At 50.2% G+C, this 12,344-nt stretch overlaps 1 protein-coding gene across 4 annotated transcripts in view; it reads left to right on the forward strand.

Moving 5' to 3' along the window:
- The window catches only part of rabgap1l (RAB GTPase activating protein 1-like), a 249,462-nt gene that overhangs the window by 25,840 nt on the left and 211,278 nt on the right, over nucleotides 1-12,344 (forward strand). For all 4 annotated transcript variants that reach the window (XM_056275886.1, XM_056275888.1, XM_056275887.1 and 1 more), the window contains exons 8-9: nucleotides 6,045-6,111; nucleotides 11,006-11,108. In XM_056275886.1, the coding sequence (XP_056131861.1) occupies nucleotides 6,045-6,111; nucleotides 11,006-11,108 (170 nt within the window). The remainder of the gene's footprint in view (nucleotides 1-6,044; nucleotides 6,112-11,005; nucleotides 11,109-12,344) is intronic.

Consider the following 12,344-nt stretch of genomic DNA (forward strand, 5'->3'; position numbering starts at 1 on the left):
TGAATCTACCCTCAATTGTGTATCACCACACAGGCCCCCCCAGAATTCACCATCACGAAAAAATGCAAAACAGTAATGCAACACGAAAGTTCTCCGCGAAACACAAACAGCCAACAGGCGAACAGTCCTCAGTGAACAGTCAACGTCTCGGGGGGGCGGACCAGGCGGCCAAAACGGCTGCGCTGAATGGGTATGGGGGCAGGGGACAGAGCCAGAGCCTGGGCAGGGGCCGAGGCCGGGCCAGGGGCCTGAGAAGGGGGCGTCCACACCGCGAGGGCAGGGCCAATTCGACCGGCCCACCCAGGTCCAAATGGGCAGGCTTGAGACGGTCCACCGAGACCCGCTCCGGCTTGCCCCCCATGTCCACCACGAAGTTCTTAGGCCCCGCTTCCAGGACGCGGAAGGGCCTGTCTTAGGGGGGCTGCAGGGGGGTACGGTGGCTGTCGTGGCGGATGAAGACGTACTTGGCCGACAGCAGATCCTTGGGGACGTAGGACTGAGGGAGGCAGTGGTGAGATGTAGGGATCGGGGCGAAAGTGTTGGCACTGCCCCGGGCCACAGCCCAATGAGAAACTGCTGACCAGGGGGCCACAGCGTCCGGGAGAAACTCACCCGGGACCCGCAGCGGCTGGCCGTAAACCAGCTGGAGGTCTTCCTTGGAGGTCTTCCTTGGGGGCAGAGCGAAGGCCGAGCATGACCCACGGGAGAAGATCGACCCAGTTGCTGTCCGTGAGGCTGGCAGGAAGAACGGCCTTCATAGACCGATGAAACCGCTCACAAAGTCCGTTGCGCTGCGGGTTGTACGCTGTGGTGCGGTGAAGCTTCACCCCCAGCCCCCCCGCGCCTGCAGTCCAGAGCTCCGACGTGAACTGCGGGCCCCTGTCAGAGGTGAGGTCAGCCGGCATGCCAAAACGGGCCACCCAGGACCCGATGAACGCCCAGGCCACCTCAGTAGATGTGGTCAGTGATAGGGGAACAGATTCCAGCCACCTGGTGGTCCTGTCCACCATGGTGAGAAGGTGAGTGAACCCGTGGGAGGGGGGCAGGGGGCCCACCAGGTCCACATTCACATGGTCAAAACGCCTCTCGGGCACCAGGAATGGTGTGAAGGGGGCTTTGGTATGACGGTGTACTTTGGAATGCTGGCACCCCACGCAGGAGTCAGCCCAGGCCGGGCCAGACGAACTTGGCCCCCACCAGCTTAGTGGACGCCTTCACACCTGGGTGGGAAAGGCCATGGATAACGGCAAAAACACAGCGCCGCCAGCTGGTGGGCACCACGGGGCGGGGCTGGCCCGTAGAAACGTCGCAGAGGAGCGTGGCGTTGGCGCTGTCAAACACCACATCCTCCAACCGCAGCTCTGTAGCGGCTTGATTGGACTGGATGTCCGCATCAGCGGCTTGGTCTGCAGCCATGGCAGCGTAATCGAGTCCCAAGTGAACGGACCCTGCCACCGCCCGAGAGAGGCAGTGAGCGACGAAGTTGTCCTTGTCAGCCACGTGCCGGATGTCCGTGGTAAACTCCGAGATGGCAGAGAGCTGACGCTGTTGGCACCCAGACCACGGCTCGGAGGTCTTGGCCATGGCAAAAGTCAGCGGCTTGTGGTAGACGAAGGCAGTGAAACGGCGGCCTTCCAACAGGAACTTGAAGTGTCGGGAGGCGAGGAAGAGACCCAGGAGCTCCCGGTCGAAGGTGCTGTACTTCCGCTCGTTGTCCTTAAGCTGTTTGCTAAAGAAGGCAAGGGGCTGCCAGGCGCCGCCCACCCACTGCTCGCACACCGACCCGACCGCATAGTCAGAGGCGTCGGTCGTGAGGGCAATCGGGGCAGCGGGGGATGGGTGCGCCAGCAAAGCGGCATTGGCCAGCGCAGCCTTGGCGTCGTCGAAAGCTTCGTCCATCCCCGGGGACCAGTCTACCTCGCCCTTGGCTTCCTTGCCCCGCATGGCCTCGTACAAGGGCCGCATGCCGTGAGCTCCGTGGGGAATGAACCTGTTATAAAAGTTCACCATGCCCAAGAACTCCTGCAGGGACTTCACAGTGCGGAGGCGTGGAAAACTGGCAACGGCGTCCACTCTGGCAGGAAGCGGAACGGCTCCTTGCGGGGAGATGCGGTGGCCGAGGAAGGCGTTGGATGACAGGCCAAACTGGCACTTGGCTGGGTTGACTATGAGTCCATGCGCACTGAGCCGCTCGAACACCTGCCAGAGCTGCGTCAGGTGCTCCTCCATGGATGCGCTGGCCACGAGAATGTCCTCCAATTAAACAAACAAGAACGGCATATCCCGTAGCACAGAGTCCATCGCCCGCTGGAACGTCTGCGCTGCCCCCTTGAGATGGAAGGGCATCCGCAGGAACTCGGAAGAGTTCAAATGGCGTGATGACCGCTGTCTTGGGCACTTCCCGAGGGTGGACCGGTACCTGGTGGTAGCCCCGCACCAAATCTACTTTAGAAAAGATGGTGGCCCCCGCCAGGTGGGCAGAGAAGTCCTGTATGTGAGGGATGGGGTACTGGTCAGGGGTTGTGGCATTGTTCAGGCGACGAAAATCGCGGCAGGGGCGCCAACTGCCATCAGCCTTAGAAACCATGTGCAGGGGGGAGGCCCACGGGCTGTCCGAGCAGTGCACAGTGCCGAGGTGGTCCATGGTGGCAAACTCCTCCCTGGCGATCGCGAGCTTAGCAGAGTCGAGGTGCCGAGCATGTGCGTAGACCGGGGGGCCGTCGGTGGCAATATGGTGCTCCACGCCGTGCTTAGCCACCGCTGACGAGAACGTGGGTGTGGTGAGGTCAGGGAACTCTGTGAGCAGTCGTTGACACGTGTCTCCGGCGGCGAGCATGTTTGACAGGCTGAGCGTCCCTTCACCTCCCAGTGTGCATGGGTATGTAGCGAAAGAGACAGCATCGATCAAGTGACGGTTCGTAACATCCACCAGCAGCCTGAAGGCGCACAGGAAGTCTGCGCCCAGGAGGGGAACCAACACCGCGGCAATAACCAAGTCCCAGCCGAAACGCCGCCCGCCGAAACACACCTCCACATACCTGGTGCCGTAGGTACGTATGGGCGTGCCATTTGCGGCATCCATCGGGGGGCCTTGTCCGCCGGCCATGGTGTCCACGGCCGATGCAGGCAGGATGCCTTGCTGAGCGCCCGAAATGACCAGCAGCCGCCGGCCAGATAAGGTATCCTTGATAAACAACAGCCTGCTGTTCTCGCTGGCGCTCATAGCTGCTATTGAGTGCCGGCCCTAGCCTTTCCCTGGACGCTGAAGCTGCATGGCGGGCGACACTCCTTGGCCCTGGCACCAACCTGTTGTGGTAATAACACAGCCCGCTGTCAGGTGTGGCTGCCCGCCGCCAGTGTGACAGGAGTTACATTGTGTCTTTGTAGATTTAGAGAAAGCATATGACAGGGTGCCGAGAGAGGAGGTGTGGTATTGTATGAGGAAGTCTGGAGTTGCAGAGAAGTATGTAGGAGTGGTGCAGGATATGTATGAGGGCAGTGTGACAGTGGTGAGGTGTGCAGTAGGAATGACAGATGGGTTCAAGGTGGAGGTGGGATTACATCAGAATCAGAAACAATTTATTGTCATCTCAGTCATGTACTGTCATACACAAAAGAGACGAAATTTCGTTTCGCCCAGCCCACAGCAGTGCAACACAAAAGGCAAAAACATACATACAAAAGAAAACGACACCACCAAAAACATAGAAAAACAGAGAGAACAAAGCAAAAAAAAAACAAAAAACAGTCAACACCACAGTCCATTCAGTAAATTAAGATCGGCTCTTAGCCCTTTCTTGTTTGCGATGGTGATGGACAGGTTGACGGATAAGATCAGGCAGGAGTCTCCGTGGACGATGATGTTTGCAGATGACATTGTGATCTGTAGTGAGAGTAGGGTGCAGGTGGAGGAGAGCCTGGAGAGGTGGAGGTATGCACTGGAGAGAAGAGGAATGAAAGTCAGTAGGAGCAAGACAGAATACCTATGCGTGAATGAGAGGGAGGACAGTGGAATGGCGAGGATATAAGGAGTGGAGATGACGAAGGTGTATGAGTTTAAATACTTGGAGTCAACTGTCCAAATTAATGGGGAGTGCAGAAGAGAGGTGAAAAAGAGAGTGCAGGCAGAGTGGAGTAGGTGGAGAAGAGTGTCAGGAGTGATTTGTGACAGAAGGGTACCAGCATGAGTTGATTTGGAGACAGTGGCACTGAAGAAAAGACAGGAGGTGGAGCTGGAGGTGGCAGAGTTGAAGATGCTAAGATTTTCATTGGGAATGACGAAGGACAGAATTAGCAACGAGTATATTAGAGGGACAGCTCAGGTTGGATGGTTTGGAGACAAAGCAACAGAGACAAGATGGAGATGGTTTGGACACGTGTGGAGGAGAGATGCTGGGTATATTGGGAGAAGGATGCTGAATATGGAGCTGTCAGGGAAGAGGAAAAGAGGTGGTGTGACAGAGGAGGATGCGGAGGACAGGAAGAGATGGAAACGGATGATCCGCTGTGGCGCCCCTTAATTGGAGCAGCCGAAACTAGTAGTAGTAGTAGTAGTAGTAGTAGTAGTATACAGTGATCAAAGGTGTTAAAGGCTGCACTGAGGTCCAGTAGTAGAAGCACAGAAGTGGAATCAGAGTCCATAGCTAGTAGAAGATTGTTCACCACTCTGGTCAGAGCAGGTTCTGTGGAGCGACAGGCCCTGAAAGCCGATTGAAATGGTTCATATAGATAGTTTTCTTCTATGTGGGTCGGAAGTTGTTGATGCCAAACTCTCTCTAGTACTTTAGAAAAGAATGGAAGATTAGAGACTGGATGATAGTTATTGATACCCTGGACCAAGGTATGGATTCTTAAGTAGAGGTTTGACCACAGCTGTCTTAAAACTGCTGGGAACAATGCCAGTAGTAAGTGATAAATTAACAATGTCTAGCATTGTAGATCCAGGAAAGGCCTCAGGTCTTTAAAAAGTTTTGCTGGTAAAGGGTCAAGTAGGCAAGTAGATGGGTTAGAAGCTGACACGAACTTAGTCAAAGTATCAAGAGAGATAGTCTCAAAAGCTGTAATAACAGCGATTATCGGTGACTCATTATATAGATATGAATTTGGGCAGACAGGATCTGCAGGAGTAGCTGGAGTTGAAGAACTAATTTTGTTTCTAATGTCAAATTGGTGTGAAGTATGATGACTGTCCACTGTGTCTTTGTCATTTTCTAACTGACTTGCTTGAATTTCTTCAGGCCTCCATGAGCTTGATGAGGCGGAGGTCTTGCTATATGAGTGTGGTTTACCTCTTGTACTTTGCTCTACTGAGAAGAACATGAAGGTCATTCCATCATTAGACAACCGGGACAGATGAAGAAAACTTGATGCTAATATACTGTGACATTATCGATTGCAGGCAGCGGTCCAGATAGTTTTAAATTACCTGCCGTCTCGATGACAGCGTTTCTGCTCTTTCGGTGCACTATCTAGACAAATGATTAGAGAAATTGTTTCGGTGAGACACCTTCAGAGCAAACGGAGCAAAGTGAAAACAGTTTGTCAGGAGAGAAACAGTCATTCAGTAACTTCCCTGTCCGATCCCTTCATATTAGAGCAGCCCAGAAGACAGGAAGGACTTGGTCTCCTCACTGGCCTCATCTTCCTGTTGTTATCTGGGAAAAACTGACTGTCCACCCCAATATTATTTTCAGTGGATGTTCTCAACCACTGCTTCTAACTAACATGGACACTGTGTAAAAATGAGCCTAATATAATGTAATTAACCCTCTGTTGGAATTGGGAAGACAATTATATGTGGAAACTCCATAAGAGTTGGATTGCTGTGGCCTTGAGCCACACATTCGAACCTTGTGTTCTGTTTCATCATAAAACTTTATAGTTAAGAGAGACTGTTCAGGCCATAAATTAGAAATGAAAGCATATCTGGTTTTCGTCCATCTGGATTGACTTATAAAGATGTTAATGGGGAATTATGACTTATGTGCTGTTGTTGATCAGCTTCCTGTTTCTTTTCTGCTTCCTGCTTCCTATTTCTGCTCCAGATGTTTTGGGATGCTGCTGAGTCCAGGTCAGAAGGTCAGAAACAGTGACATGCATCTCCTGGATATGGTGAGCAAAATCCAACTGTAGCATATATGAATGGATATGTACTATATACAGGGGTGCACATAACTTTTTTGGTCTGGTTCTCAAGGGAGCACCTGGAGATGTTGCTTGGTACTCAGTCTTTACGCAGCACGGTTATCCTACAAGCTGTCATCATCACGACCCTCCTGACTGTTCCCCTCACTGTCTTCCTCTCTTTCAAACATGGCAGATGAGGATGGAGGCCTACCTCTTTCTCCCTGGTTGAGTCTGCGATTAGCTGTTTGCATCCATAAGTCAACAGCTGGCTTCGGGTCAAAAGTCTCTGTTGTCATCTTAGACAAGTGGATGTGCATCAGGGATGAGAGGCGAGAGTCTGACAGGCGGGATCTGTACTTGCTTTTTATTATACTGAGATGTGAAAATCCCCTCTCACATGCAGCACTGCTCAAGGGCAGTGTCAGAGACAACAGAAGGACTTTATGAATGTTGGAGTAACTACCTGGATGACTGATCTTCACTGTGTTGACCAAGTCATACACAGAGGAGGCTGCCACACGTTCTGCTGCTTGCTTTAAACACATCCATTCTCTTACAGTGGAGCGTCTGTCAACGGACAAGCTGGCCTCCTATTTCTGGAGGATGTTGGTAAGTGTTGTGTTGCCAAAACTTGGAGGTCTTGCATTTCTTGAGGCCAAGTTGGAGGATCAAAAATTAAAAATGGATCACACGACTTAAGGGATTCATATCTGCTTTCAAACTCATGAATTAGACCTCTCAATACATCAGCCTTGTCCCTGTCGTCAGCAGCATTTGAAACAGTCTCTTTCCTGTACTTGCCTTCACTGTCCAGCAGTAGTGTCTGCTGTCCAGCAGCTACCATGAAACCTGAGGGAGGTGAACTGTGACATGTTTCCAGGGTCCAGCATGTTGCTTAGGAAGCACTGAAAACCCCCTGTGCAGACATGTTTTAGGTCACTGTCATCACTGTAGACACTGGAATTTGAATGGCAGGTAACAACCTCCATATTTTCAACAGGGTCTCTTGCCTCCATGCAGACCATCTGATGTGGTGAAACTTTCCTAGCTTCACAAAGGCAATGCCATTCTCATCACCAATCTTCTCCAGTTGTTCTGTTCTTTTTGTGCCCCCTCTCTGTAAATAAAAGCTCAGCAACTTGACAACGGAGCGATTAAATGCCTCACAGTATGGTACCATGTGATCAGCTGACTGTACAGATCTCCAGGGTGTGGGCAGTACACAGAATATGCACAAGGGAATCCTCGATCGCCACCATCTGATGCAATTTGGGAACGACCCCACTGTAAACTCCAACGTTGACTGCTGCTCCGTCTGTACACACTGAGCCCCTAAACCACAAGTATGGAGGAGCTGCTCCAGTCAGTTCACTGTGTCCTGTGCTGCTCGGTTCACACCCAAATTAATTAACCCAAGGAAATCTGAGGTAAACTCTCTGTTGCGAGACACACACACAATGTGCACAATTTCCTGCTCCACTTGTGTCTTCTGATCCATCAAAGAGCACGCCCCAAAATTCGGCTGCCTTCAATTTTTCACTCAGTTCTGGACTGATTGTTGATCCTCTGCATGATGCAGGTCCTCCTTCTCGTGAATGATATGCACTCCTGACATTAACTCCAAGCCTCTTGAAAAGCACAACATCCTCCTCATATGAATGCATCGGGTGTGCATGTTTGGCTTTGTGAAAGCCCAACAGAACAATATGACACCGTGCTTGACCTGTTCTTCATTCAGTTTGTCCTGCCACGTGCCAGGAGGGGAGTGGATCTCTGGTCCTGCTGCAGCTGTTATCAGTAGTTTGCACCATGTTCATGTGCTCTTCTTCACAGAGCACATGAAAGAGCTCCTTTGAGAAAACAGTCAAAGGAGCTCCCAACAGATATTCACATGCCTGGAACCCATGCTGATGGATGGAAAAAATATCAAAGGAATCGAATAATACAGCTGTTGGCCACGTAAAGTTCGTGATGAGTTAAACGTCGCTTGTAAGCAAATTACATTTCAACTGTCCATTTCTTGGTTGCATAAATGTCATCGTTTTCCCTTTTTCCAACCTGTATTAAACCTACTGTCCACATCAAGAAAGATGAACATTTATTTTAGCCATGAGAATGGAAAGGAAAATGAAACCCAGTCCTATACAATGGATAAGGATAAACAAAAAGGATGATCATATTACCTTGTGTGGAAGTGATATAAAATAGAATCATCAGTCAGTGCGTTTACATGCACAGTTGAGTCGAGCTACGGTTATAGCTCGATTAGGCCACGACTACTGTCGTCCCAGTATACAAGAACCGTGGGAGAATCAATTTATTGACAGAAGTATGTCCGACCCCAGTACAGTAGGTGGCGATATGTCCCCTTTCAGCTGGTTGCTATTTTTTTCCTACTGTCTTTTTATTGAAGAAATATTACAACAACAAACATTCAACAAACATTGAGACAAAAACAGAACATATTAAGGCATATGTTGGACCTTCTTCCGGTTGACCTATTGCATCACATACCAAACAAGTGACAAACAAGTTAGCAAGCGGAAGGGGGTGTCTGGGTAGTGTAGCTGTCTATTCCATTGCCTACCAACACGGAGATCGCCAGTTCGAATCCCCGTGTTACCTCCGGCTTGGTCGGGCGTCCCTACAGACACAGTTGGCCGTGTCTGCGGGTGGGAAGCCGGATGTGGGTATGTGTCCTTGTCATTGCACTAGCGCGTCCTCTGGTCAGTCGGGGCGCCTGTTCAGGGGGAGTGGGAACTGGGGGGAATAGCGTGATCGTTCCACGTGCTATGGCCCCCTGGCGAAACTCCACTGTCAGGTGAAAAGAAGCGGCTGGTGACTCCACATGTATGGGAGGAGGCATGTGGTAGTCTGCAGCCCTCCCCGGATGGGCAGAGGGGGTGGAGCAGCGACCGGGACGACTCGGAAGAGTGGGGTAATTTTAGCTGACACAACATAAAGTTTGTCTCCTCGTCTGTCCAGAAATGCATGGTTCTCGCTCTAGCACTCGCCATGTTGATACTGTTGATACTATGCTGTTCAACTTCTGGGTGAAAGACCGCCGCGGGAACTATGGATCGTGCGCAGAACGCCTAGGCCAGTTCGGGGCTGATTGAAGCGTACACATGCCAGAGTAAATCCATCCCCAACCGCGTTATCTAGGTGTGTTAGTCCGACTTCAAGAAATTCGATTTAGTAGGATTTCAGTCAGACTAACACATCATGTAAACGTATTGCCGCTACACTCTCCTGACAGAGGACTCCATTGTCGGGTCCGCTCGATCGTTCAAAGAGACTGGACAAACTTGTCCACTTCAGCCGGAGTTTGGAAAGCTCTCAGCGTGTTTCACCAGGAGCCGCGCCGGAAAGGTGACTGTGTGCTTATGGATCCCCTTGTCTCGACTTCTTTCAGACCTCATCATAGCTGCGCTGCATCCTGTGTACACCAGCAGGGAGGTCCAGGTGAAAACAGACTTGTTCGTTGTTGTATAGGACTTTTCTGTTGGTTCTGGCTGCCTTCATTACTCGCTCCCTGTCTTTAAACTGCAAGAACTTCGTAATAATTGTTCTCGGACGTGTCCTGTGCGAGTCATTGTTTGGTGAGGAGCCAATTCTATGAGCCTGCTCAATTACCAAGACCTCCCGCGGTTCCAGTCCCAGAGTTTCTGGTAACCACCAGCCTTATGTTGTTCCGTCGGCTTCTGCATTCCAAGTCCTCCACCCTGTCAGTAGGAGTTTTACTGCTGTTTTCCAATGTGCTGACTTTGGGTATCAGCCCATTAACCTTGTCTTCAGTGCCAGAAATCCGTTGTTGCGCGTGCGCAGTGCGCCCTGTGCATCCCTGTACCTGCTTGCTTATATCAGTAATTATTGCTTGCATCACACCATTCTCTTATAGAGTCCTCTTTTCAAGGACATTATGGCTTTCAGGATATCTTGATTGCTATTCTTGCCTGAGTCCGATATTTTGCCATCTCCTTCGCCGAGGTCGTCATCCATGGCGGCCATGGCATCGTTTATTTCTTCTTTTCATGACATTTTAATACCCAGTCCTCTTATATACGATGTGTTGCTTGTCTTTGAATAAAATTCTGGTTGGTATTGCAGGAACAGTTACTTGCCAGCAGCAGAGCTGCAAAGTTGTGACCTCTTAGCACTGCGCCATAACCGGAAGTCCCATTTCTTTGTTCTTTTGGCGCTATGTCCTCGCTGCCTGCAGTAACACACGTGCAGGCACACACATCCAAACACCCACACGCACCCCCGCTTCAGTGCACACACACACACACACACACACACACACACACACACACTCATACCCATAGATATTTGCACAGCCTCACTACCTCATATCACCCTTTGCGCCTTGATCATTACATTGCTGCCCATCTTTGATTGTACCTGATCAGTGTTGGATGGATAATTAATGCTGATGTTGATGAATGTTCAATAATGCAGGTAAAAAAATCAGAGGGTTGAGTCAGTTCATCTGGACACAACGATTACTGACAGGTACATTTCATCACTCAATTAAGTGACCTCTTTAGTCTCACCTGACTGCAGGTACCCCCACCCTTATAGACAATACAGTGTTTCACCTGACTGCAGGTACCCCCACCCTTATAGACAATACAGTGTTTCACCTGACTGCAGATACCCCCACCCTTATAGACAATACAGTGTCTCACCTGACTGCAGGTACCCCCTCCCGTATAAACAGTACAGTGGTATAACGACTCAAACCAGCCACCAGTTTCATATGCAGATATGGGCTTGACCATTAACTAGAGTTACAGTGGACATGTGTACTATTCACAGAGGATTTGGGAATGGTTGCAATCACAGCGTTGTTTATGTTCTATAAATGAATTTCTAGGAGTCAATGGGGAAGAGCTCAGATGGGAAGGCCTACATAATCACAGGAACCTGGAATCCCAACATGGCCACCTTCCAGGCGCTGAACGAGGACACGCCCAAAGGTGAGGCTCTGCCCCTTTCCCATCAATTCCTCCACAGCAGTGTGAGCAGATAGGCTTGATGTAGTTTCTCTTTTGCCCCCACTGGACACAGAAATATCCCACACACGTTGCCTCATATAAATACTACCTGGAATAGCATTTTTACAACCACTTACATCAACATTTTCCAATGTCCAACCCCAGGAATATGTTAAGACCACTTTACACAATAAGCCCCTCCCCCTTTTCTCCCCAATTGTACTTGGCCAATTACCCCACTCTTCCGAGCCGTCCCGGTCTCTGCTCCATCCCCTCTGCTGATCCGAGGAGGGCTGCAGACTACCACATGCCTCCTCCCATACATGTGGAGTCACCAGCCGCTTCTCTTCACCTGACAGTGAGGAGTTTCACCAGGGGGACGTGGCGCGTGGGAGGATCACACTATTCCCCCCAGTTCCCCCTCCCCCCTAAACAGGCACCCTGACCGACCAGAGGAGGCGCTAGTGCAGTGACCAGGACACATACCCACATCCGGTTTCCCACCCGCAGACACGGCCAATTGTGTCTGTGAGGACGCCCGACCAAGCCGGAGGCAACACAGGGATTCAAACTGGCGATCCCCGTGTTGGTAGGCAATGGAATAGACCGCCATGCTACCCGGATGCCCTTCTGTTCCTATATTGGTTACTATCAGGTTTGCATTATTTTACCCCAGATAGAGTGCAAGACAAGACCGTGACATGTTAATACTTTTCCATGTGTTAACTGAATAGTGTAATGGAGGGGAAAATTCCAGTCGGTTTCATTTCAGTAAAATACAGAAAAAGAAGGGGGTTAATTCTTTACAATTTTCCCACCAAAAATGTCACATCAGTAAAAACATCAGAAGTGTTATCCCATCCACCTCAACTCAAAAACCCTCGTTTGAGTTTGTCCATGAAATACAGAAGCAGTGCTTGATTTTAATCCGTTAAATTATTTAAATTAAGTTGAATAGTCTTTACTGCAACATCACATGCTTAAAATGCACAGATGGATTCTGGGATGCAGAATTAATTTTGGGAAACACATGACAAACGTTTCATGGGACAAAAAGGAGTGTCTTGTTTAAAGTACATGTGGACGCATATGCAGGCAGACTAACACGAAGCAGCTCACCACGGCCCCCTCTGTACATTTCTTGGGACAAAATCCATTTGGGAAAACGTGCAGTGAGTCTTTGATGAGGTGAAACGTTTCCCGACTCAGAACCTTGCA

This window comes from Lampris incognitus, chromosome 3 (assembly GCF_029633865.1).
Source record: "Lampris incognitus isolate fLamInc1 chromosome 3, fLamInc1.hap2, whole genome shotgun sequence".
Classification (NCBI taxonomy): domain Eukaryota; kingdom Metazoa; phylum Chordata; class Actinopteri; order Lampriformes; family Lampridae; genus Lampris; species Lampris incognitus.